At 38.5% G+C, this 23,572-nt stretch overlaps 1 protein-coding gene across 1 annotated transcript in view; it reads left to right on the forward strand.

Moving 5' to 3' along the window:
- The window catches only part of ttc27 (tetratricopeptide repeat domain 27), a 158,072-nt gene extending 141,640 nt beyond the window's left edge, over positions 1-16,432 (forward strand). The window contains exon 13 of the mRNA XM_041789755.1: positions 16,379-16,432. Coding sequence (XP_041645689.1) covers positions 16,379-16,432 — 54 coding nt within the window. The remainder of the gene's footprint in view (positions 1-16,378) is intronic.
- Positions 16,433-23,572: the final 7,140 nt, after the last annotated feature.

A 23,572-nucleotide genomic window follows, 5' to 3' on the forward strand; every position in this document is an offset into this window, starting at 1 on the left:
AAATATTTCAGAAGGCGCCAGTTTCCACACACTCATTCCAACTCACAGTGGTAGTTGAAGACCCAAAGAATATTTCTGGCACTGTCCCAAGCCAATCTGATGTAATTTTTCCAAGAAAAAGCCTTCTCCAATATGCTACAGTAACAAATCAACTGCCTAACTTGACAATGAAATACTAAGGAAAAAATGCCCAACTTTACATTGAAATATTTCAGAAACCACCAGTTTCCACACACTCATTCCACCTCGCAGTGGTAGTTGAAGACCCAAAGAATATTTCTGGGACTGTCCCAAGCCAATCTGATGTAATTTTTCCAAGAAAAAGCCTTCTGAAATATGCTACAGTAACAAGTCAACTGCCTAACTTGACAATGAAATACTAAGGAAAAAATGCCCAACTTTACATTGAAATATTTCAGAAGGTGCCAGTTTCCACACACTCATTCCACCTCACAGTGGTAGTTGAAGACCCAAAGAATATTTCTGGCACTGTCCCAGGCAATCTGATGTAATTTTTCCAAGAAAAAGCCTTCTGAAATATGCTACAGTAACAAGTCAACTGCCTAACTTGACAATGAAATACTAAGGAAAAAATGCCCAACTTTACATTGAAATATTTCAGAAGGCGCCAGTTTTCACGCACTCATTCCACCTCACAGTGGTAGTTGAAGACCCAAAGAATATTTCTGGCACTGTCCCAAGCCAATCTGATGTAATTTTTCCAAGAAAAAGCCTTCTCCAATATGCTACAGTAACAAATCAACTGCCTAACTTGACAATGAAATACTAAGGAAAAAATGCCCAACTTTACATTGAAATATTTCAGAAACCACCAGTTTCCACATACTCATTCCACCTCGCAGTGGTAGTTGAAGACCCAAAGAATATTTCTGGGACTGTCCCAAGCCAATCTGATGTAATTTTTCCAAGAAAAAGCCTTCTGAAATATGCTACAGTAACAAGTCAACTGCCTAACTTGACAATGAAATACTAAGGAAAAAATGCCCAACTTTACATTGAAATATTTCAGAAGGTGCCAGTTTCCACACACTCATTCCACCTCACAGTGGTAGTTGAAGACCCAAAGAATATTTCTGGCACTGTCCCAGGCAATCTGATGTAATTTTTCCAAGAAAAAGCCTTCTGAAATATGCTACAGTAACAAGTCAACTGCCTAACTTGACAATGAAATACTAAGGAAAAAATGCCCAACTTTACATTGAAATATTTCAGAAGGCGCCAGTTTTCACAAACTCATTCCACCTCACAGTGGTAGTTGAAGACCCAAAGAATATTTCTGGCACTGTCCCAAGCCAATCTGATGTAATTTTTCCAAGAAAAAGCCTTCTCCAATATGCTACAGTAACAAATCAACTGCCTAATTTGACAATGAAATACTAAGGAAAAAATGCCCAACTTTACATTGAAATATTTCAGAAACCACCAGTTTCCACATACTCATTCCACCTCGCAGTGGTAGTTGAAGACCCAAAGAATATTTCTGGGACTGTCCCAAGCCAATCTGATGTAATTTTTCAAAGAAAAAGCCTTCTGAAATATGCTACAGTAACAAGTCAACTGCCTAACTTGACAATGAAATACTAAGGAAAAAATGCCCAACTTTACATTGAAATATTTCAGAAGGCGCCAGTTTCCACACACTCATTCCACCTCACAGTGGTAATTGAAGACCCAAAGAATATTTCTAGGACTGTCCAGAGCCAATCTGATGTAATTTTTCAAAGAAAAAGCCTTCTCAAATATGCTACAGTAACAAGTCAACTGCCTAACTTGACAATGATATACTAAGGAAAAAATGCCCAACTTTACATTGAAATATTTCAGAAGGCGCCAGTTTCCACACACTCATTCCACCTCACAGTGGTAGTTGAAGACCCAAAGAATATTTCTGGCACTGTCCCAAGCCAATCTGATGTAATTTTTCAAAGAAAAAGCCTTCTGAAATATGCTACAGTAACAAGTCAACTGCCTAACTTGACAATGAAATACTAAGGAAAAAATGCCCAACTTTACATTGAAATATTTCAGAAACCGCCAGTTTTCACGCACTCATTCCACCTCACATTGGTAGTTGAAGACCCAAAGAATATTTCTGGCACTGTCCCAAGCCAATCTGATGGAATTTTTCAAAGAAAAAGCCTTCTGAAATATGCTACAGTAACAAGTCAACTGCCTAACTTGACAATGAAATACTAAGGAAAAAATGCCCAACTTTACATTGAAATATTTCAGAAGGCGCCAGTTTCCACACACTCATTCCACCTCACAGTGGTAATTGAAGACCCAAAGAATATTTCTAGGACTGTCCAGAGCCAATCTGATGTAATTTTTCAAAGAAAAAGCCTTCTGAAATATGCTACAGTAACAACTCAACTGCCTAACTTGACAATGAAATACTAAGGAAAAAATGGCCAACTTTACATTGAAATATTTCCGAAACCGCCAGTTTTCACACACTCATTCCACCTCACAGTGGTAGTTGAAGACCCAAAGAATATTTGTGGCACTGTCCCAAGCCAATCTGATGGTATTTTTCAAAGAAAAAGCCTTCTGAAATATGCTACAGTAACAACTCAACTGCCTAACTTGACAATGAAATACTAAGGAAAAAATGGCCAACTTTACATTGAAATATTTCAAAAGGCGCCAGTTTCCACACACTCATTCCACCTCACAGTGGTAGTTGAAGACCCAAAGAATATTTCTGGCACTGTCCCAAGCCAATCTGATGTAATTTTTCAAAGAAAAAGCCTTCTGAAATATGCTACAGTAACAAGTCAACTGCCTAACTTGACAATGAAATACTAAGGAAAAAATGCCCAACTTTACATTGAAATATTTCAGAAACCGCCAGTTTCCACACACTCATTCCACCTCACAGTGGTAGTTGAAGACCCAAAGAATATTTCTGGCACTGTCCCAAGCCAATCTGATGTAATTTTTCAAAGAAAAAGCCTTCTGAAATATGCTACAGTAACAAGTCAACTGCCTAACTTGACAATGAAATACTAAGGAAAAAATGCCCAACTTTACATTGAAATATTTCAGAAGGCGCCAGTTTCCACACACTCATTCCACCTCGCAGTGGTAGTTGAAGACCCAAAGAATATTTCTGGCACTGTCCCAAGCCAATCTGATGGAATTTTTCCAAGAAAAAGCCTTCTCCAATATGCTACAGTAACAAATCAACTGCCTAACTTGACAATGAAATACTAAGGAAAAAATGCCCAACTTTACATTGAAATATTTCAGAAGGTGCCAGTTTCCACACACTCATTCCACCTCACAGTGGTAGTTGAAGACCCAAAGAATATTTCTGGCACTGTCCCAAGCCAATCTGATGTAATTTTTCCAAGAAAAAGCCTTCTGAAATATGCTACAGTAACAAGTCAACTGCCTAACTTGACAATGAAATACTAAGGAAAAAATGCCCAACTTTACATTGAAATATTTCAGAAGGCACCAGTTTCCACACACTCATTCCACCTCACAGTGGTAGTTGAAGACCCAAAGAATATTTCTGGCACTGTCCCAAGCCAATCTGATGTAATTTTTCCAAGAAAACGCCTTCTGAAATATGCTACAGTAACAAGTCAACTGCCTAACTTGACAATGAAATAAAAAGGAAAAAAATGCCCAACTTTACATGGAAATATTTCAGAAGGCGCCAGTTTCCACACACTCATTCCACCTCACAGTGGTAGTTGAAGACCCAAAGAATATTTCTGGCACTGTCCCAAGCCAATCTGATGGAATTTTTCAAAGAAAAAGCCTTCTGAAATATGCTACAGTAACAAGTCAACTGCCTAACTTGACAATGAAATACTAAGGAAAAAATGCCCAACTTTACATTGAAATATTTCAGAAGGCGCCAGTTTCCACACACTCATTCCACCTCGCAGTGGTAGTTGAAGACCCAAAGAATATTTCTGGCACTGTCCCAAGCCAATCTGATGAAATTTTTCCAAGAAAACGACTTCTGAAATATGCTACAGTAACAAGTCAACTGCCTAACTTGACAATGAAATACTAAGGAAAAAATGCCCAACTTTACATTGAAATATTTCAGAAGGCGCCAGTTTCCACAAACTCATTCCACCTCACAGTGGTAGTTGAAGACCCAAAGAATATTTCTGGCACTGTCCCAAGCCAATCTGATGTAATTTTTCCAAGAAAAAGCCTTCTCCAATATGCTATAGTAACAAATAAACTGCCTAACTTGACAATGAAATACTAAGGAAAAAATGCCCAACTTTACATTGAAATATTTCAGAAACCACCAGTTTCCACATACTCATTCCACCTCGCAGTGGTAGTTGAAGACCCAAAGAATATTTCTGGCACTGTCCCAAGCCAATCTGATGTAATTTTTCCAAGAAAAAGCCTTCTCAAATATGCTACAGTAACAAATCAACTGCCTAACTTGACAATGAAATACTAAGGAAAAAATGCCCAACTTTACATTGAAATATTTCAGAAACCACCAGTTTCCACATACTCATTCCACCTCGCAGTGGTAGTTGAAGACCCAAAGAATATTTCTGGGACTGTCCCAAGCCAATCTGATGTAATTTTTCCAAGAAAAAGCCTTCTGAAATATGCTACAGTAACAAGTCAACTGCCTAACTTGACAATGAAATACTAAGGAAAAAATGCCCAACTTTACATTGAAATATTTCAGAAGGTGCCAGTTTCCACACACTCATTCCACCTCACAGTGGTAGTTGAAGACCCAAAGAATATTTCTGGCACTGTCCCAGGCAATCTGATGTAATTTTTCCAAGAAAAAGCCTTCTGAAATATGCTACAGTAACAAGTCAACTGCCTAACTTGACAATGAAATACTAAGGAAAAAATGCCCAACTTTACATTGAAATATTTCAGAAGGCGCCAGTTTCCACACACTCATTCCACCTCACAGTGGTAGTTGAAGACCCAAAGAATATTTCTGGCACTGTCCCAAGCCAATCTGATGTAATTTTTCCAAGAAAAAGCCTTCTCCAATATGCTATAGTAACAAATCAACTGCCTAACTTGACAATGAAATACTAAGGAAAAAATGCCCAACTTTACATTGAAATATTTCAGAAGGTGCCAGTTTCCACACACTCATTCCACCTCACAGTGGTAGTTGAAGACCCAAAGAATATTTCTGGCACTGTCCCAAGCCAATCTGATGTAATTTTTCCAAGAAAAAGCCTTCTCCAATATGTTACCATAACAAGTCAACTGCCTAACTTGACAATGAAATACTAAGGAAAAAATGCCCAACTTTACATTGAAATATTTCAGAAACCGCCAGTTTCCACACACTCATTCCACCTCACAGTGGTAGTTGAAGACCCAAAGAATATTTCTGGCACTGTCCCAAGCCAATCTGATGTAATTTTTCCAAGAAAAAGCCTTCTGAAATATGCTACAGTAACAAGTCAACTGCCTAACTTGACAATGAAATACTAAGGAAAAAATGCCCAACTTTACATTGAAATATTTCAGAAGGCGCCAGTTTCCACACACTCATTCCACCTCACAGTGGTAGTTGAAGACCCAAAGAATATTTCTGGCACTGTCCTAAGCCAATCTGACGAAATTTTTCAAAGTAAAAGCCTTCTGAAATATGCTACAGTAACAAGTCAACTGCCTAACTTGACAATGAAATACTAAGGAAAAAATGCCCAACTTTACATTGAAATATTTCAGAAGGCGCCAGTTTCCACACACTCATTCCACCTCACAGTGGTAGGTGAAGACCCAAAGAATATTTCTGGCGCTGTCCCAAGCCAATCTGATGTAATTTTTCAAAGAAAAAGCCTTCTGAAATATGCTACAGTAACAAGTCAACTGCCTAACTTGACAATGAAATACTAAGGAAAAAATGCCCAACTTTACATTGAAATATTTCAGAAACCGCCAGTTTCCACACACTCATTCCACCTCACAGTGGTAGTTGAAGACCCAAAGAATATTTGTGGCACTGTCCCAAGCCAATCTGATGTAATTTTTCAAAGAAAAAGCCTTCTGAAATATGCTACAGTAACAAGTCAACTGCCAAAATTTACAATGAAATACTAAGGAAAAAATGCCCAACTTTTTACATGAAATATTTCAGAAGGAGCAGTTTCCACACACTCATTCCACCTCACAGTGGAAGTTGGAGACCCAAAGAATATTTGTGGCGCTGTCCCAAGCCAATCTGATGTAATTTTTCAAAGAAAAAGCCTTCTCAAATATGCTACAGTAACAAGTCAACTGCCTAACTTGACAATGAAATACTAAGGAAAAAATGCCCAACTTTACATTGAAATATTTCAGAAGGCGCCAGTTTCCACACACTCATTCCACCTCACAGTGGTAGTTGAAGACCCAAAGAATATTTGTGGCGCTGTCCCAAGCCAATCTGATGTAATTTTTCAAAGAAAAAGCCTTCTGAAATATGCTACAGTAACAAGTCAACTGCCTAACTTGACAATGAAATACTAAGGAAAAAATGCCCAACTTTACATTGAAATATTTCAGAAACCGCCAGTTTCCACACACTCATTCCACCTCACAGTGGTAGTTGAAGACCCAAAGAATATTTGTGGCGCTGTCCCAAGCCAATCTGATGTAATTTTTCCAAGAAAAAGCCTTCTGAAATATGCTACAGTAACAAGTCAACTGCCTAACTTGACAATGAAATACTAAGGAAAAAATGCCCAACTTTACATTGAAATATTTCCGAAACCGCCAGTTTTCACACACTCATTCCACCTCACAGTGGTAGTTGAAGACCCAAAGAATATTTCTGGCACTGTCCCAAGCCAATCTGATGGAATTTTTCCAAGAAAAAGCCTTCTGAAATATGCTACAGTAACAACTGCCTAACTTGACAATGAAATACTAAGGAAAAAATGGCCAACTTTACATTGAAATATTTCAGAAGGCGCCAGTTTCCACACACTCATTCCACCTCACAGTGGTAGTTGAAGACCCAAAGAATATTTCTGGCACTGTCCCAAGCCAATCTGATGTAATTTTTCAAAGAAAAAGCCTTCTGAAATATGCTACAGTAACAAGTCAACTGCCTAACTTGACAATGAAATACTAAGGAAAAAATGCCCAACTTTACATTGAAATATTTCAGAAGGTGCCAGTTTCCACACACTCATTCCACCTCACAGTGGTAGTTGAAGACCCAAAGAATATTTCTGGCACTGTCCCAAGCCAATCTGATGTAATTTTTCCAAGAAAAAGCCTTCTCCAATATGCTACAGTAACAAATCAACTGCCTAACTTGACAATGAAATACTAAGGAAAAAATGCCCAACTTTACATTGAAATATTTCAGAAACCACCAGTTTCCACACACTCATTCCACCTCACAGTGGTAGTTGAAGACCCAAAGAATATTTCTGGGACTGTCCCAAGCCAATCTGATGTAATTTTTCCAAGAAAAAGCCTTCTGAAATATGCTACAGTAACAAGTCAACTGCCTAACTTGACAATGAAATACTAAGGAAAAAATGGCCAACTTTACATTGAAATATTTCCGAAACCGCCAGTTTTCACACACTCATTCCACCTCACAGTGGTAGTTGAAGACCCAAAGAATATTTCTGGCACTGTCCCAAGCCAATCTGATGGAATTTTTCCAAGAAAAAGCCTTCTGAAATATGCTACAGTAACAAGTCAACTGCCTAACTTGACAATGAAATACTAAGGAAAAAATGCCCAACTTTACATTGAAATATTTCAGAAGGCACCAGTTTCCACACACTCATTCCACCTCACAGTGGTAGTTGAAGACCCAAAGAATATTTCTGGCACTGTCCCAAGCCAATCTGATGTAATTTTTCCAAGAAAAAGCCTTCTCCAATATGTTACCATAACAAGTCAACTGCCTAACTTGACAATGAAATACTAAGGAAAAAATGCCCAACTTTACATTGAAATATTTCAGAAGGCGCCAGTTTCCACACACTCATTCCACCTCACAGTGGTAGTTGAAGACCCAAAGAATATTTCTGGCACTGTCCCAAGCCAATCTGATGTAATTTTTCCAAGAAAAAGCCTTCTGAAATATGCTACAGTAACAAGTCAACTGCCTAACTTGACAATGAAATACTAAGGAAAAAATGCCCAACTTTACATTGAAATATTTCAGAAGGCGCCAGTTTCCACACACTCATTCCACCTCACAGTGGTAGTTGAAGACCCAAAGAATATTTCTGGCACTGTCCCAAGCCAATCTGATGGAATTTTTCCAAGAAAAAGCCTTCTCCAATATGTTACCATAACAAGTCAACTGCCTAACTTGACAATGAAATACTAAGGAAAAAATGCCCAACTTTACATTGAAATATTTCAGAAGGCACCAGTTTCCACACACTCATTCCACCTCACAGTGGTAGTTGAAGACCCAAAGAATATTTCTGGCACTGTCCCAAGCCAATCTGATGTAATTTTTCCAAGAAAAAGCCTTCTCCAATATGCTACAGTAACAAGTCAACTGCCTAACTTGACAATGAAATACTAAGGAAAAAATGCCCAACTTTACATTGAAATATTTCAGAAACCGCCAGTTTCCACACACTCATTCCACCTCACAGTGGTAGTTGAAGACCCAAAGAATATTTCTGGCACTGTCCCAAGCCAATCTGATGTAATTTTTCCAAGAAAAAGCCTTCTGAAATATGCTACAGTAACAAGTCAACTGCCTAACTTGACAATGAAATACTAAGGAAAAAATGCCCAACTTTACATTGAAATATTTCAGAAGGCGCCAGTTTCCACACACTCATTCCACCTCACAGTGGTAGTTGAAGACCCAAAGAATATTTCTGGCACTGTCCCAAGCCAATCTGATGTAATTTTTCCAAGAAAAAGCCTTCTCAAGTATGTTACCATAACAAGTCAACTGCCTAACTTGACAATGAAATACTAAGGAAAAAATGCCCAACTTTACATTGAAATATTTCAGAAACCGCCAGTTTCCACACACTCATTCCACCTCACAGTGGTAGTTGAAGACCCAAAGAATATTTCTGGCACTGTCCCAAGCCAATCTGATGTAATTTTTCCAAGAAAAAGCCTTCTGAAATATGCTACAGTAACAAGTCAACTGCCTAACTTGACAATGAAATACTAAGGAAAAAATGCCCAACTTTACATTGAAATATTTCAGAAGGCACCAGTTTCCACACACTCATTCCACCTCACAGTGGTAGTTGAAGACCCAAAGAATATTTCTGGCACTGTCCCAAGCCAATCTGATGTAATTTTTCCAAGAAAAAGCCTTCTGAAATATGCTACAGTAACAACTCAACTGCCTAACTTGACAATGAAATACTAAGGAAAAAATGCCCAACTTTACATTGAAATATTTCAGAAACCGCCAGTTTTCACACTCATTCCACCTCACAGTGGTAGTTGAAGACCCAAAGAATATTTCTGGCACTGTCCCAAGCCAATCTGATGTAATTTTTCCAAGAAAAAGCCTTCTGAAATATGCTACAGTAACAAGTCAACTGCCTAACTTGACAATGAAATACTAAGGAAAAAATGCCCAACTTTACATTGAAATATTTCAGAAGGTGCCAGTTTCCACACACTCATTCCACCTCACAGTGGTAGTTGAAGACCCAAAGAATATTTCTGGCACTGTCCCAAGCCAATCTGATGGAATTTTTCCAAGAAAAAGCCTTCTGAAATATGCTACAGTAACAACTGCCTAACTTGACAATGAAATACTAAGGAAAAAATGGCCAACTTTACATTGAAATATTTCCGAAACCGCCAGTTTTCACACACTCATTCCACCTCACAGTGGTAGTTGAAGACCCAAAGAATATTTCTGGCACTGTCCCAAGCCAATCTGATGTAATTTTTCCAAGAAAAAGCCTTCTGAAATATGCTACAGTAACAAGTCAACTGCCTAACTTGACAATGAAATACTAAGGAAAAAATGCCCAACTTTACATTGAAATATTTCAGAAACCGCCAGTTTCCACACACTCATTCCACCTCACAGTGGTAGTTGAAGACCCAAAGAATATTTCTGGCACTGTCCCAAGCCAATCTGATGTAATTTTTCCAAGAAAAAGCCTTCTGAAATATGCTACAGTAACAAGTCAACTGCCTAACTTGACAATGAAATACTAAGGAAAAAATGCCCAACTTTACATTGAAATATTTCAGAAGGTGCCAGTTTCCACACACTCATTCCACCTCACAGTGGTAGTTGAAGACCCAAAGAATATTTCTGGCACTGTCCCAAGCCAATCTGATGTAATTTTTCCAAGAAAAAGCCTTCTGAAATATGCTACAGTAACAAGTCAACTGCCTAACTTGACAATGAAATACTAAGGAAAAAATGCCCAACTTTACATTGAAATATTTCAGAAGGCGCCAGTTTCCACAAACTCATTCCACCTCACAGTGGTAGTTGAAGACCCAAAGAATATTTCTGGCACTGTCCCAAGCCAATCTGATGTAATTTTTCCAAGAAAAAGCCTTCTCCAATATGCTACAGTAACAAGTCAACTGCCTAACTTGACAATGAAATACTAAGGAAAAAATGCCCAACTTTACATTGAAATATTTCAGAAGGCGCCAGTTTCCACACACTCATTCCACCTCACAGTGGTAGTTGAAGACCCAAAGAATATTTCTGGCACTGTCCCAAGCCAATCTGATGTAATTTTTCCAAGAAAAAGCCTTCTCCAATATGTTACCATAACAAGTCAACTGCCTAACTTGACAATGAAATACTAAGGAAAAAATGCCCAACTTTACATTGAAATATTTCAGAAGGCGCCAGTTTCCACACACTCATTCCACCTCACAGTGGTAGTTGAAGACCCAAAGAATATTTCTGGCACTGTCCCAAGCCAATCTGATGTAATTTTTCAAAGAAAAAGCCTTCTGAAATATGTTACCATAACAAGTCAACTGCCTAACTTGACAATGAAATACTAAGGACAAACTGCCCAACTTTACATTGAAATATTTCAGAAGGCACCAGTTTCCACACACTCATTCCACCTCACAGTGGTAGTTGAAGACACAAAGAATATTTCTGGCACTGTCCCAGGCAATCTGATGTAATTTTTCCAAGAAAAAGCCTTCTGAAATATGCTACAGTAACAAGTCAACTGCCTAACTTGACAATGAAATACTAAGGAAAAAATGCCCAACTTTACATTGAAATATTTCAGAAACCACCAGTTTTCACGCACTCATTCCACCTCACATTGGTAGTTGAAGACCCAAAGAATATTTGTGGTGCTGTCCCAAGCCAATCTGATGGAATTTTTCAAAGAAAAAGCCTTCTGAAATATGCTACAGTAACAAGTCAACTGCCTAACTTGACAATGAAATACTAAGGAAAAAATGCCCAACTTTACATTGAAATATTTCAAAATGCGCCAGTTTCCACGCACTCATTCCACCTCACAGTGGTAGTTGAAGATCCAAAGAATATTTGTGGCGCTGTCCCAAGCCAATCTGATGGAATTTTTCAAAGAAAAAGCCTTCTCAACTATGCTACAGTAACAAGTCAACTGCCTAATTTGACAATGAAATACTAAGGAAAAAATGCCCAACTTTACATTGAAATATTTCAGAAGGCGCCAGTTTCCACACACTCATTCCACCTCACAGTGGTAGTTGAAGACCCAAAGAATATTTCTGGCACTGTCCCAAGCCAATCTGATGGAATTTTTCAAAGAAAAAGCCTTCTGAAATATGCTACAGTAACAAGTCAACTGCCTAACTTGACAATGAAATACTAAGGAAAAAATGCCCAACTTTACATTGAAATATTTCAAAAGGCGCCAGTTTCCACACACTCATTCCACCTCACAGTGGTAGTTGAAGACCCAAAGAATATTTCTGGCACTGTCCCAAGCCAATCTGATGGAATTTTTCAAAGAAAAAGCCTTCTGAAATATGCTACAGTAACAAGTCAACTGCCTAACTTGACAATGAAATACTAAGGAAAAAATGCCCAACTTTACATTGAAATATTTCAGAAACCGCCAGTTTCCACACACTCATTCCACCTCACAGTGGTAGTTGAAGACCCAAAGAATATTTGTGGCGCTGTCCCAAGCCAATCTGATGGAATTTTTCAAAGAAAAAGCCTTCTGAAATATGCTACAGTAACAAGTCAACTGCCTAACTTGACAATGAAATACTAAGGAAAAAATGCCCAACTTTACATTGAAATATTTCAGAAACCGCCAGTTTTCACGCACTCATTCCACCTCACAGTGGTAGTTGAAGACCCAAAGAATATTTCTGGCACTGTCCCAAGCCAATCTGATGTAATTTTTCAAAGAAAAAGCCTTCTCAAATATGCTACAGTAACAAGTCAACTGCCTAACTTGACAATGAAATACTAAGGAAAAAATGCCCAACTTTACATTGAAATATTTCAGAAGGCGCCAGTTTCCACACACTCATTCCACCTCACAGTGGTAGGTGAAGACCCAAAGAATATTTCTGGCACTGTCCCAAGCCAATCTGATGAAATTTTTCAAAGAAAAAGCCTTCTGAAATATGCTACAGTAACAAGTCAACTGCCTAACTTGACAATGAAATACTAAGGAAAAAATGCCCAACTTTACATTGAAATATTTCAGAAACCGCCAGTTTCCACACACTCATTCCACCTCACAGTGGTAGTTGAAGACCCAAAGAATATTTCTGGCACTGTCCCAAGCCAATCTGATGGAATTTTTCCAAGAAAAAGCCTTCTCCAATATGTTACCATAACAAGTCAACTGCCTAACTTGACAATGAAATACTAAGGAAAAAATGCCCAACTTTACATTGAAATATTTCAGAAGGCGCCAGTTTCCACACACTCATTCCACCTCACAGTGGTAGTTGAAGACCCAAAGAATATTTCTGGCACTGTCCCAAGCCAATCTGATGGAATTTTTCAAAGAAAAAGCCTTCTGAAATATGCTACAGTAACAAGTCAACTGCCTAACTTGACAATGAAATACTAAGGAAAAAATGCCCAACTTTACATTGAAATATTTCAGAAACCGCCAGTTTCCACACACTCATTCCACCTCACAGTGGTAGTTGAAGACCCAAAGAATATTTCTGGCACTGTCCCAAGCCAATCTGATGTAATTTTTCCAAGAAAAAGCCTTCTCAAGTATGTTACCATAACAAGTCAACTGCCTAACTTGACAATGAAATACTAAGGAAAAAATGCCCAACTTTACATTGAAATATTTCAGAAACCGCCAGTTTCCACACACTCATTCCACCTCACAGTGGTAGTTGAAGACCCAAAGAATATTTCTGGCACTGTCCCAGGCAATCTGATGTAATTTTTCCAAGAAAAAGCCTTCTCCAATATGTTACCATAACAAGTCAACTGCCTAACTTGACAATGAAATACTAAGGAAAAAATGCCCAACTTTACATTGAAATATTTCAGAAGGCGCCAGTTTCCACACACTCATTCCACCTCACAGTGGTAGTTGAAGACCCAAAGAATATTTCTGGCACTGTCCCAAGCCAATCTGATGTAATTTTTCCAAGAAAAAGCCTTCTGAAATATGCTACAGTAACAAGTCAACTGCCTAACTTGACAATGAAATACTAAGGAAAAAATGCCCAACTTTACATTGAAATATTTCAGAAGGCACCAGTTTCCACACACTCATTCCACCTCACAGTGGTAGTTGAAGACCCAAAGAATATTTCTGGCACTGTCCCAAGCCAATCTGATGGAATTTTTCCAAGAAAAAGCCTTCTGAAATATGCTACAGTAACAAGTCAACTGCCTAACTTGACAATGAAATACTAAGGAAAAAATGCCCAACTTTACATTGAAATATTTCAGAAACCGCCAGTTTCCACACACTCATTCCACCTCACAGTGGTAGTTGAAGACCCAAAGAATATTTCTGGCACTGTCCCAAGCCAATCTGATGGAAGATTTCAAAATAGAAGCCATCTCAAATATGCTACAGTAACAACTCAACTGCCTAACTTTACAAAGAAATTTGAAGGAACAAATTTGCCCAACTTCAAAATGAAATTTTTCAGAAACCCTCTCTTTCCACACAATCATTCCACCTCACAGTGGTAGTTAATGACCCAAACAATATTTCTGGCACAGTCCCAAGGCAATCTGTTGGAAGATTTCAAAATAAAAGTCTTCTCAAATGTGCTACAGTAACAACTCAACTGCCTAACTTCAGAGAAATATGAAGGACCAAATTTGCCCAACTTTACATTGAAATATTTCAGAAACCCCCTGTTTCCACACACTCATTCCACCTCACAGAGGTAGTTCAAGTCCCCCACAATATACCTGATGCAGAAACAAGGCAATCTGATGCAAGATTTCAAAAGAAAAGCCTTCTCAAATATGCTACACTAACACATCAACTGCCTAACTTTAAAATGAAATACTAACGAACAAATTTGCCTCATTTCAAATTGATATAATTAAGAAACCGCCAGTTTCCACACACTCATTCCACATCACAGAGGTAGTTGAAGTCCCCAACAATATACCTTGTGCAGAAACAAGGCAATCTGATGTAAGATTTCGAAATAAAAGCGTTCTCAAACATGCCACAGTAACAACTCAACTGCCTAACTTTACAATCAAGTAAGAACGAACAAATTTACCCAACTTCAAATTGAAGTATTTAAGAAACCCCCTGTTTCCACACACTCATTCAACCTCACAGTGGTAGTTGAAGACCCAATCAATATATCTGCCAGAGTCACAAGGCAATCTGATGAAAGATTTCAAAATAAAAACTGAATCAAATATGCTACTGTAACAACTCAACTGCCTAACTTGACAATGAAATACTAAGGAACAATTTTGCCCAACTTTAAATTGAAATATTTAAGAAAGCCCCTGTTTCCACACACTCATTCCACCTCACAGTGGTGGAGACCCAAACAATATTTCTGGCACAGTCCCAAGGCAATCTGATAGAAGATTTCAAAATAAAAGCCTTCTCAAATATGCTACAGTAACAACTCAACTGCCTAACTTGAAAATAACATAATAAGGAAAAAAATTGCCCATCTTCAAATTGAGATATTTCAGAAACCCCCTGTTTCCACACACTCATTACATCTCACAGTGGTAGTTGAAGTCCCCCACAATATATCTGGCGCAGAAACAAGGCAATCTCATGGAAGATTTCAAAATAAAAGCCTTCTCAAATATGCTGCAGTAACAACTCAACTGCCTGAATTAAAATTGAAAAAATAAGGAAAAAAATTGCCAAATTTTAAATTAAAATATTTATGAAACGTCCTGTTTCCACACACTCATTCCACCTTACAGTGATAGTTGAAGACCCCCACAATATATCTGTCGTAGTAACAAGGCAATCTGGTGCAAGATTTCAAAATCACAGCCTTCTCATTTTTTCCCATATTCATTCTGCATCTTGCAAACTTTAAATTGATATATTCAAGAAACCCCCTGTTACCACATACTCATTCCACCCTAGAGTGATAGTTGGAGATCTTCACAATATACCTTGCAGGGTAACAAGGCAATCTGATGCAAGATTTCAAAATAAAAGCCTTCTCAAATTTGCACCTGTAACAACTCAACAGTCTAACGTTAAAATGAAATAAGGTGAATAATTGCAAAACTTTAAATTGAAATATTTAAGAAACCCTGTGTTACCACACACTCATTCCACCTTAGAGTGATTGTTGGAGATTCCCACAATAAATCTGGCATAGTAACAAGGAAATCTGGTGTAAAATTTCAAAATGAAAGCCGTCTCAAATTTGCCACATTGATTGTGAAAGTGGGAGACTTTAAAGTGAAATATTTTAGAACCCCCTGTTACCACACACTCATTTCACCTTCGAGTGGTAGTTAAAAACCCAAACAATATTTCTTGCAGTGTAACAAGGAAATCTGATAGAAGAATTCAAAATAAAAACCTTCTCAAACTTGCTAGAGAAACAACTCAACTGCCTAACTTCACAATGAAATAATAAGAAAAATTAAAGCTGCAAGCATAAATGAAGGGCCCTTGCAAACCGTTGCACATCAGGATGTGTCGTGACCATGGGTGCGTGGCAACTGTCGGGTGCCAGCAACAAGGCACGCTGCTTCCATGGGGTTTTGGGGTTTTGCAACACTCGCAGTTTAACAGAAATGGGGGGGGGGGGGTGTCCCCCTCATTAATTTCCAGAGCTTGCTGTTACTTTGGCAGCAAAACCACATGGGCATGAGGTATGAGCCCTGAAAATTTGAAACTCCAATAAATGAACAAATCACTGAATGTCAGCTTCACAGCTCTCCTTTCTTCTCTGCTTGGCTCAGTTGCTATCTCTTTCTTTCTCTTTTGCACGCTTGCAGCCTCACTCCCTCTTCCTCTTGTTCACGCTCCCTCCACAGGAGCAAAATGACTGAGTGGCTGAAAGCATTAACAGTTTTCAGATTGTTGCAATCATTAGTGTGAAAGACAGAGGAGATAATACAGAGATACAGATGTGTACAAGTTTGTTTCATTATTTTACTCAATTCTTTGATATCTCCTCTCAGTTTATTTTATATTATATTCATGGATGAACAGACAGATACAAACAGTACTTTCCTGCAAACCAAGCACCCTCAGTAACTTATATTTCATGCCTGTGACACAAACAACCCCTCAAATGAAAGCAGACACTCCTCAGATTCCAGCAGTATCTCTTTTGTCAGTATAGGTTCAAAACTCACTGAGAAAACAGCAGACAAACGGACTAAGCAAAAATCCCATTTTTCAATCAGAACAAAATATTTCATCCTAACATTGATTTTTTTTTTCAATTGATAGTAGACCCAGTCAAATAAATCCACTTGTAAGTCATACTCCAATGTCTTCCCAACATTTTGACCCTGTCCAAGGCCCTGTGCCTGCACATTCACAGTGTCAGGCACAGGAACAATAACGTGGTCTTTGCTACCATCTAGTGGTTCTCTGAATGTATTGACCTGTTTCTGAAGCAGCCTAAAGCTGTCAAGTGGTTAGATTAATATGATGACATGAATAAAACATGGGATGCAGAATTGTCTCTGCATACATGGAACTCTTGATCACAATCTAAAAGATCATGAGTACAAATACTTTTTAATAAACCTAATTGTTTTACATCCAGACTGTTTCTCTCTCTAAATCATTTATTTTTGATGATATTTTTTCCATTCCTTTAGTTACCCCCACCTTCTTTCTTTTTCATGACCTTTAATATTTTGTCATGGCAACAGATGCGTAAAATAAACAGATATAGATGCATAAAATACAGAGATACAGATGTGTACAAGTTTGTTTCAATATTTTCTTCAGTGCTTTTAAATCTCATCTTAATTTGTTGATTTAGCTTATATTCATGGATAAATAGACAGATATAAACTTTGTAATGAGTTGGTTTCTGTTTGGACCCTGTTCCTAATTGTGTTGCAATACTGTGGATCATCAAAAGATGGAAGGATAACCTTAATTTTGGTTCCATTAAGAGAGGACAGAGTTTTAAACATTTCAACATGGAAAATGACAAAAATGGACTTGCATTTGTTTTACAATTTGGGTCCAAGAGGCTTCTTTAAAGGTACTGAGATGGCAGATATGCTTAAGTATTTTCAAACACCTAGGTAATATGCACTGCTGGGGATGATTGTGTTTTAAATATTGTAGGGGGTGCAAATGAGCCAATATTCCATGCCCACCCAAAACACAAAGGGCAGTCATCTGAGCTTCCAACTGTGAATTGTGGTGCCAGGTTTCGTCTCTACAAGTTTTCTAAGCCCAGGATAACTCTACTTCCTTATTATGGGGAAGAAAAATTCACCATGGCCACGCCCCTTTGAGTAATGAAAAACTTCCAATAATTTTTTTTCTTACAATATCCTTAACATGAAGGTGTTTGGATGAATTCCTGAAGAGGAATTTTGAAAATTGTGAAGTCTGCAATTTGCTGAATATTGACCACAAAAATTTAAATGGCGAAATTCCAGTTTGTTTTACAGCATGGATCTAAGAGGCTTTTTTGTAGAACTTAAAATTATGTATAAGCTCAAAAATTTTCAAAATCCTAGGTTAAACCTGCTGCAGGGGCTGAATTTTCAAAAAATTGTAGGGGGCGCCACTGAGCCAAAAAGCCACACCCACCAACAATCATCCAATAAATCATCTCATTTTAATACAGGGCATTTTTCTGCCAAGTTTCATGGCTTTACAAGTTTTGTAAGCCCTAGATAATTCTACCTCCTGTTACATGGCGATGAAAAATTGTCACTGCCACACCATTTTAGGTAAGGACTCTTGACCTTCAAATTTGAGTAAAAACAACCTTGAGGGATGTCTCTGGGCTAATTTCAGCAGGATTTGGCCAATCTTGTAATAATTGAAACTTTTCAGTGAGCACCTGCCACTTTTATCACATGATGAAGCATTTCATTTAAGGGGCCACCATGGCCACGCCTTTCGACTAATGAGAAAAACCCGAATAACTTTTGACCTAAGACATCTCTTGTTGCTCTGCACCAAAGATGAAGTAGTTTGGATGAACGCCCTTGGACGAGTTCATTCAAATATGACCCCTAAAATATGCCTCGTTTTACCAAAAAATTCAAAATGGCTGACTTCCTGTTTGACTTACGATATGGTTCTAAGAGGATTTTTTGTGCGCCCTGACATGAGGCATCTGCCCACACATGTTCAAAAATTCTAGGTTAAACCTGCTGGGGGGCTGAATTTTTGAAAGGTTCTAGGGGGCACTATTGACTCAATAGGCCATGCCCACCTACAAAATGAATATCAATTGTCTTGGAATACCAATGAGATTTTTTTTTGTCAAGTTTCACTGCCCTACATGTGTTACAACCACTTGAAAAATCTACTTCCTGTTTCATGGTGAACAAAAAAATGCAATGGCCACACCCTTTAAAGTAGACATTTGACCATTGTATATGTGTAAGGCCAGCTCCTTGGGAACAGTCTGAGTGATATTTCAGCATGATTTGACCAACCATGTAGGTTCTGCGATGTGAAATTCAGGAGTAGTGACTTTCTGTTACCAGAGGGTGGCGCTGTACAATTTTTCAAAATTTAAAGTATGTGGATGTGTTCTGGCCTGGACTGCTATCAAGCACATGAAATTTGTCTCAGATATGACCATGTATACTAGAGTTATGACTGTTTAAACATTTTTTGGCGAGACAAAATGGCAACTCTTGACTTTGTCGCCCCGCCAAGGCCACGTCCTCTGACGAAAAGTCAGTTTTATTTTTCACAAAGCTAAATCCACTTCTTTAGTCCTTCCTGACACAAATTTGAAGTGGATATCTTGGATAGATTTTCAACTATAGCTTGCACCATAAACCTTGACATTTCCTGTCACCACTAGGTGGTGCTTTGGTCTGTAAAAAATCTGACCATATCAATGGATGCAGGCCATGACCGTCAATATACTTGAGCAATATGAGTCCAATTAGACACTTAATGGCTGAGTTATGAACTACTTCCTGAGACATATGCAAATTTGAGGGCTTGCCATGGCCACACCTTTCGACTAATGAGAAAACCCCGAATAACTTTTCATCAGCCATGTCTCCTCTAGCTCTGTGCTGTAGTACAAGTCAATCGGATGAAATCCCTCGGACGAGTTCATTCAGTTAGGACCCTTGAAAAAGGCCAAAAACAGCCCCTTTTTGCATATTTATTCAAAATGGCGGATTTCCTGTTGGAGATAGTGTCGGCCCAAGAGGCTTTTTTGTAGATCTCCCCAAGCCGCACCTGCACAAATAATTTGGTGAATCTACAACAAAGTTTTCATTGTGCAACTGCCTCTGTTTAAAATGAAACTAGGAAAATAATTGACCATCTGTTAATTGAAATTTTTAAGAAACCCACTGTTTCCACACACTCATTCCATCTTAGAGTGATAGTTGGAGACCCCACAATATATCTGGCACAGCAACAAGGCAATCTGATGTAATATTTCAAAATTAAAGCCGTCTCAATTTTGTCATTTTTATAGTGCAACTGCCTAACTTCAAATGAAATAATTAGGAAAATAATTGCCCATCTTTAAACTGAGATATTTCAGAAACCCCCTGTTACCACACACTCATTCCCCCTTAGAGTGATAGTTGTAGAACCCCACAATATACCTGGCGCAGTAACAAGGCAATGTGTACAATGTCAATACATACAACTATATTAAGTACCTGGTGTAAGAGATGCATCGATATGGTCTAAATACGGCTGCCAAATTTTCAAAAAAAAAAAGTGTTAGATTGTTTTCTGAGACATAATGTGATTTTTCCAGGGGGATGCAACTATTCATCTCGAAAGACCACCTGCCAATGATAAGGGGTGAATCAGATTTTCACGACACTGCAATGCACTTCTCTGCCACACATAGAGCAACTTTCATGAATTTGAGTTGTGCATTACTCAGAGAACTGCAAATGCATCTAAATTTCCCCAGTAAACACAGTTCAGGGTCTAGTGGAACACTAACTCCTGTGATCCTGGTTAAAGTGGAGCAGATATCATGCAAGGAAGGGCTCACTTTGATACAATGCCAGGTACAGTGCAGAAAGGAACAAGTGTCAGTATCACATCTGAAGCACATTTCCGACAGGTCAGATCTGAATGAATGTAATTTTTCTGGGGTAAGGTATAATTGATGTAGAACATTATAGTTAATCTGTCTATACCAGGCATTGATAGTGACTGATAACCTGTCTTGACATAAATCTGCCCATGATTGTTCATCAATTGTAGCATTAAGATCTGACCTGGTTTTGGGCCCTCATTCATCAACAGGTGATACATTTTAGAAATGAATTTATATGTGTTCCCCTTGTAAAGAAATCTCTCAACATCATTCATGACAGGCAAAGTCATTTCAGGACCCAGATTAGTTCTCAGGAAGGATCTCATCTGGAGATAACAGAAAAAGGTCTGATTGGATAAGATATATTTCCTTTTCAGTTGTTCAAATGACATGAAGAGTCCTTTGTCAAAGCAGTCCTCCAGGTGTTAGAATCCTTTACGATGCTATATATCGGGAATGTTATTGTCAAGAGTCATGGGTATTAGTTCATTTTGTTTTAAAGGTGTTCTAGGTGACAATACCACCTTTAATCCAAGACTTTTGTGAACCTCATACCAAATTTTAATCAGATGCCTCAGTATAGGGTTATCTGTCCTGTTGTTTACAGTTCCAGAATTATGCTTGTAAATGAAGTCACTGTGGACCTTTTCTTTCAGGGGATGCAGTCCAATTTGTGTCCAAGAGGGGGCGCCACTGCCCTCAAAGAATGATAAAATGAACCTCATTTGAGCTGCCAAGTAGTGTTTGTTAAAACTGGATAGTCGAAGTCCCCCTGAATCATAGTCCCATTTTTCCATGGATATCCAGGGCACTTTACAGTTCCATATAAATTGTCTAACATATCTATTGAGACTTTTAAAGAATGACTGTGGTAATGGAATGGGCAGGGATTAAAACAAATACTGCAACCTTGGTTGTACATTCATTTTAATACAGTTAACTCTGCCAATCAAGGTAAGAGGTAAACCCATCCACCTATGTAAATCACCTTCAACCTTACTGAGCAGTGGGAGGTAATTCAATTTACACAGGTTTTTGAGGTTGTTGTCTACAATTATCCCAAGGTATTTAATACCATCCATGGGCCATCTAAATGGATTTGTGCGCTTAAGGTTGGAGTGATCAAAGTTCATCAATGGAATAATTTCACTTTTTTCCAAATTTACCTTATAACCTGAAATACTACCATAGGTATTTAAAATAGTTTGTAATTTGGAAAGAGAGTTACCCAGGTCTTTTAAGTATAAAATAACGTCATCTGCCAGGAGATTAATTTTATGAACTGTTTGACCCACCTGAAAGCCCTTTATATCAGGATCTTATCTAATTGCCTCGGCTAAAGGCTCGATTGCTAAGACAAAAAGTGCTGGAGACAAAGGGCAACCCTGTCAACTCGATCTGCTTAAAGGAAATATTGATGAAAGCTGTCCATTGGTGCTGATTTTTGCCTGGGGTTTATGATAGAGAGTTTGAACCCAATTAATAAACAATGGGCCAAACCCAAACTTGGCTAACACTTTAAATAGATATGGCCACTCTAGCCTATCAAAAGCTTTTTCAACATCTAAAGCCACAGCTTTACTGGGTTCTGTTTCAGATTTTGTTAAATGAATAATATTAAAGAGCCTGCATAGATTATTAGCTGAGGAGCGCTTTGAAATTAAGCCATTCTTGTCCGGATTTATTAGTTGTGGCAGGTATTGGCCAATTCTGTTAGCCAGGGCCTTGGAGATCAACTTGTAGTCTGTATTTAATAATGAAATTGGCCGATATGAGGAATTTTTCAATGCTGTGGCTGTACAGAATGATTCAGGGAGTGTTTGAGTCTAAGGGTGTATTCACACCTGGCTCGTTTGGGGCAGTTGTTCCGAAACAGTGAGCGCCCCCCCCTAAAGTCCGGTTTGTTTGGACATATGTGAACACAGCAATCGCACTCGGATGCGGGACAAAACAAGCGGGCCGAGATCGCCAAAATAGGGTGGTCTCGGCTCGCTTCCATTCGAGCCCTGTAGCGGTTCCTTTGCCGAGAGAACACAATCACCTCAGAAACTGGCACAACTGACTCATAAGTGCAGTACACACTATAGTCGTGAGGGCAGTAATGTGCCCGGTTGCCAACCAATCAGTTAAAACAATAGAAGAAGAAGGAGTAGAAGAATCAGCAACAGCAGAAGAAGAAGAGAAGGCGGAAAAACAATAGATCTATCTGAGCGAAATGAGGCATGGCTCCGTGAGGCGGCACGTCCTCGTTTTAACAAGTGCATCAGCACATTATTTTCCAGATGCAGTCTTGACTGTCGAAAAAATGCATGTTTTGTTGATTTAGTGAACACTGGTCCATTATCCAGATGAACGCTATAAAAAAAACGGCCACACACGCTGCTGATGCTCCATGGCTGTTGTTTTTGCCAGTGGAAAGCGGGTAAGAACCTGAATGAATGAATGAAGATAAGGAAACTCCCCCGCCTTCCAAGTAAGGTTTCTGACCAATGAGAGACGAATTGGAGCGCACGTGGCATTTGTTTACAACTTTGGACCGCAAGAGACTTTTGCAGTGTGAACACAAACGAACCAAGTGACAACCGAAACAAATGTATTGGTTTTCAACAGTTTCTCCAGTTGTTACAGGGGTATTCTTATTTATTAAAACAGCCACTCTTTTGGCTTTGGAATTAAAAGATGACAATATTACATGCCCTACCCAATCCCTCTTCAATTTCCTATGCTCCAATGTCGTTAAGTGGGTTTCTTGTATAAAGGCAATGTCTATTTTCAGTTTTTTTAAATGTGTTAGGACTCTCTTCCATTTGACAGGTCCGTTTAATCCATTCACATTAAAACTCACAAATTTTACTACTCTGTTCATCAATACTGGATGATTTCACAGAGATGTTCCCCCATTCCATAAGACAAAGGTGTCCCATACAACCAAGTAATATAAAGTACA

This window comes from Cheilinus undulatus, linkage group 6, assembly GCF_018320785.1.
Source record: "Cheilinus undulatus linkage group 6, ASM1832078v1, whole genome shotgun sequence".
Lineage (NCBI taxonomy): Eukaryota > Metazoa > Chordata > Actinopteri > Labriformes > Labridae > Cheilinus > Cheilinus undulatus.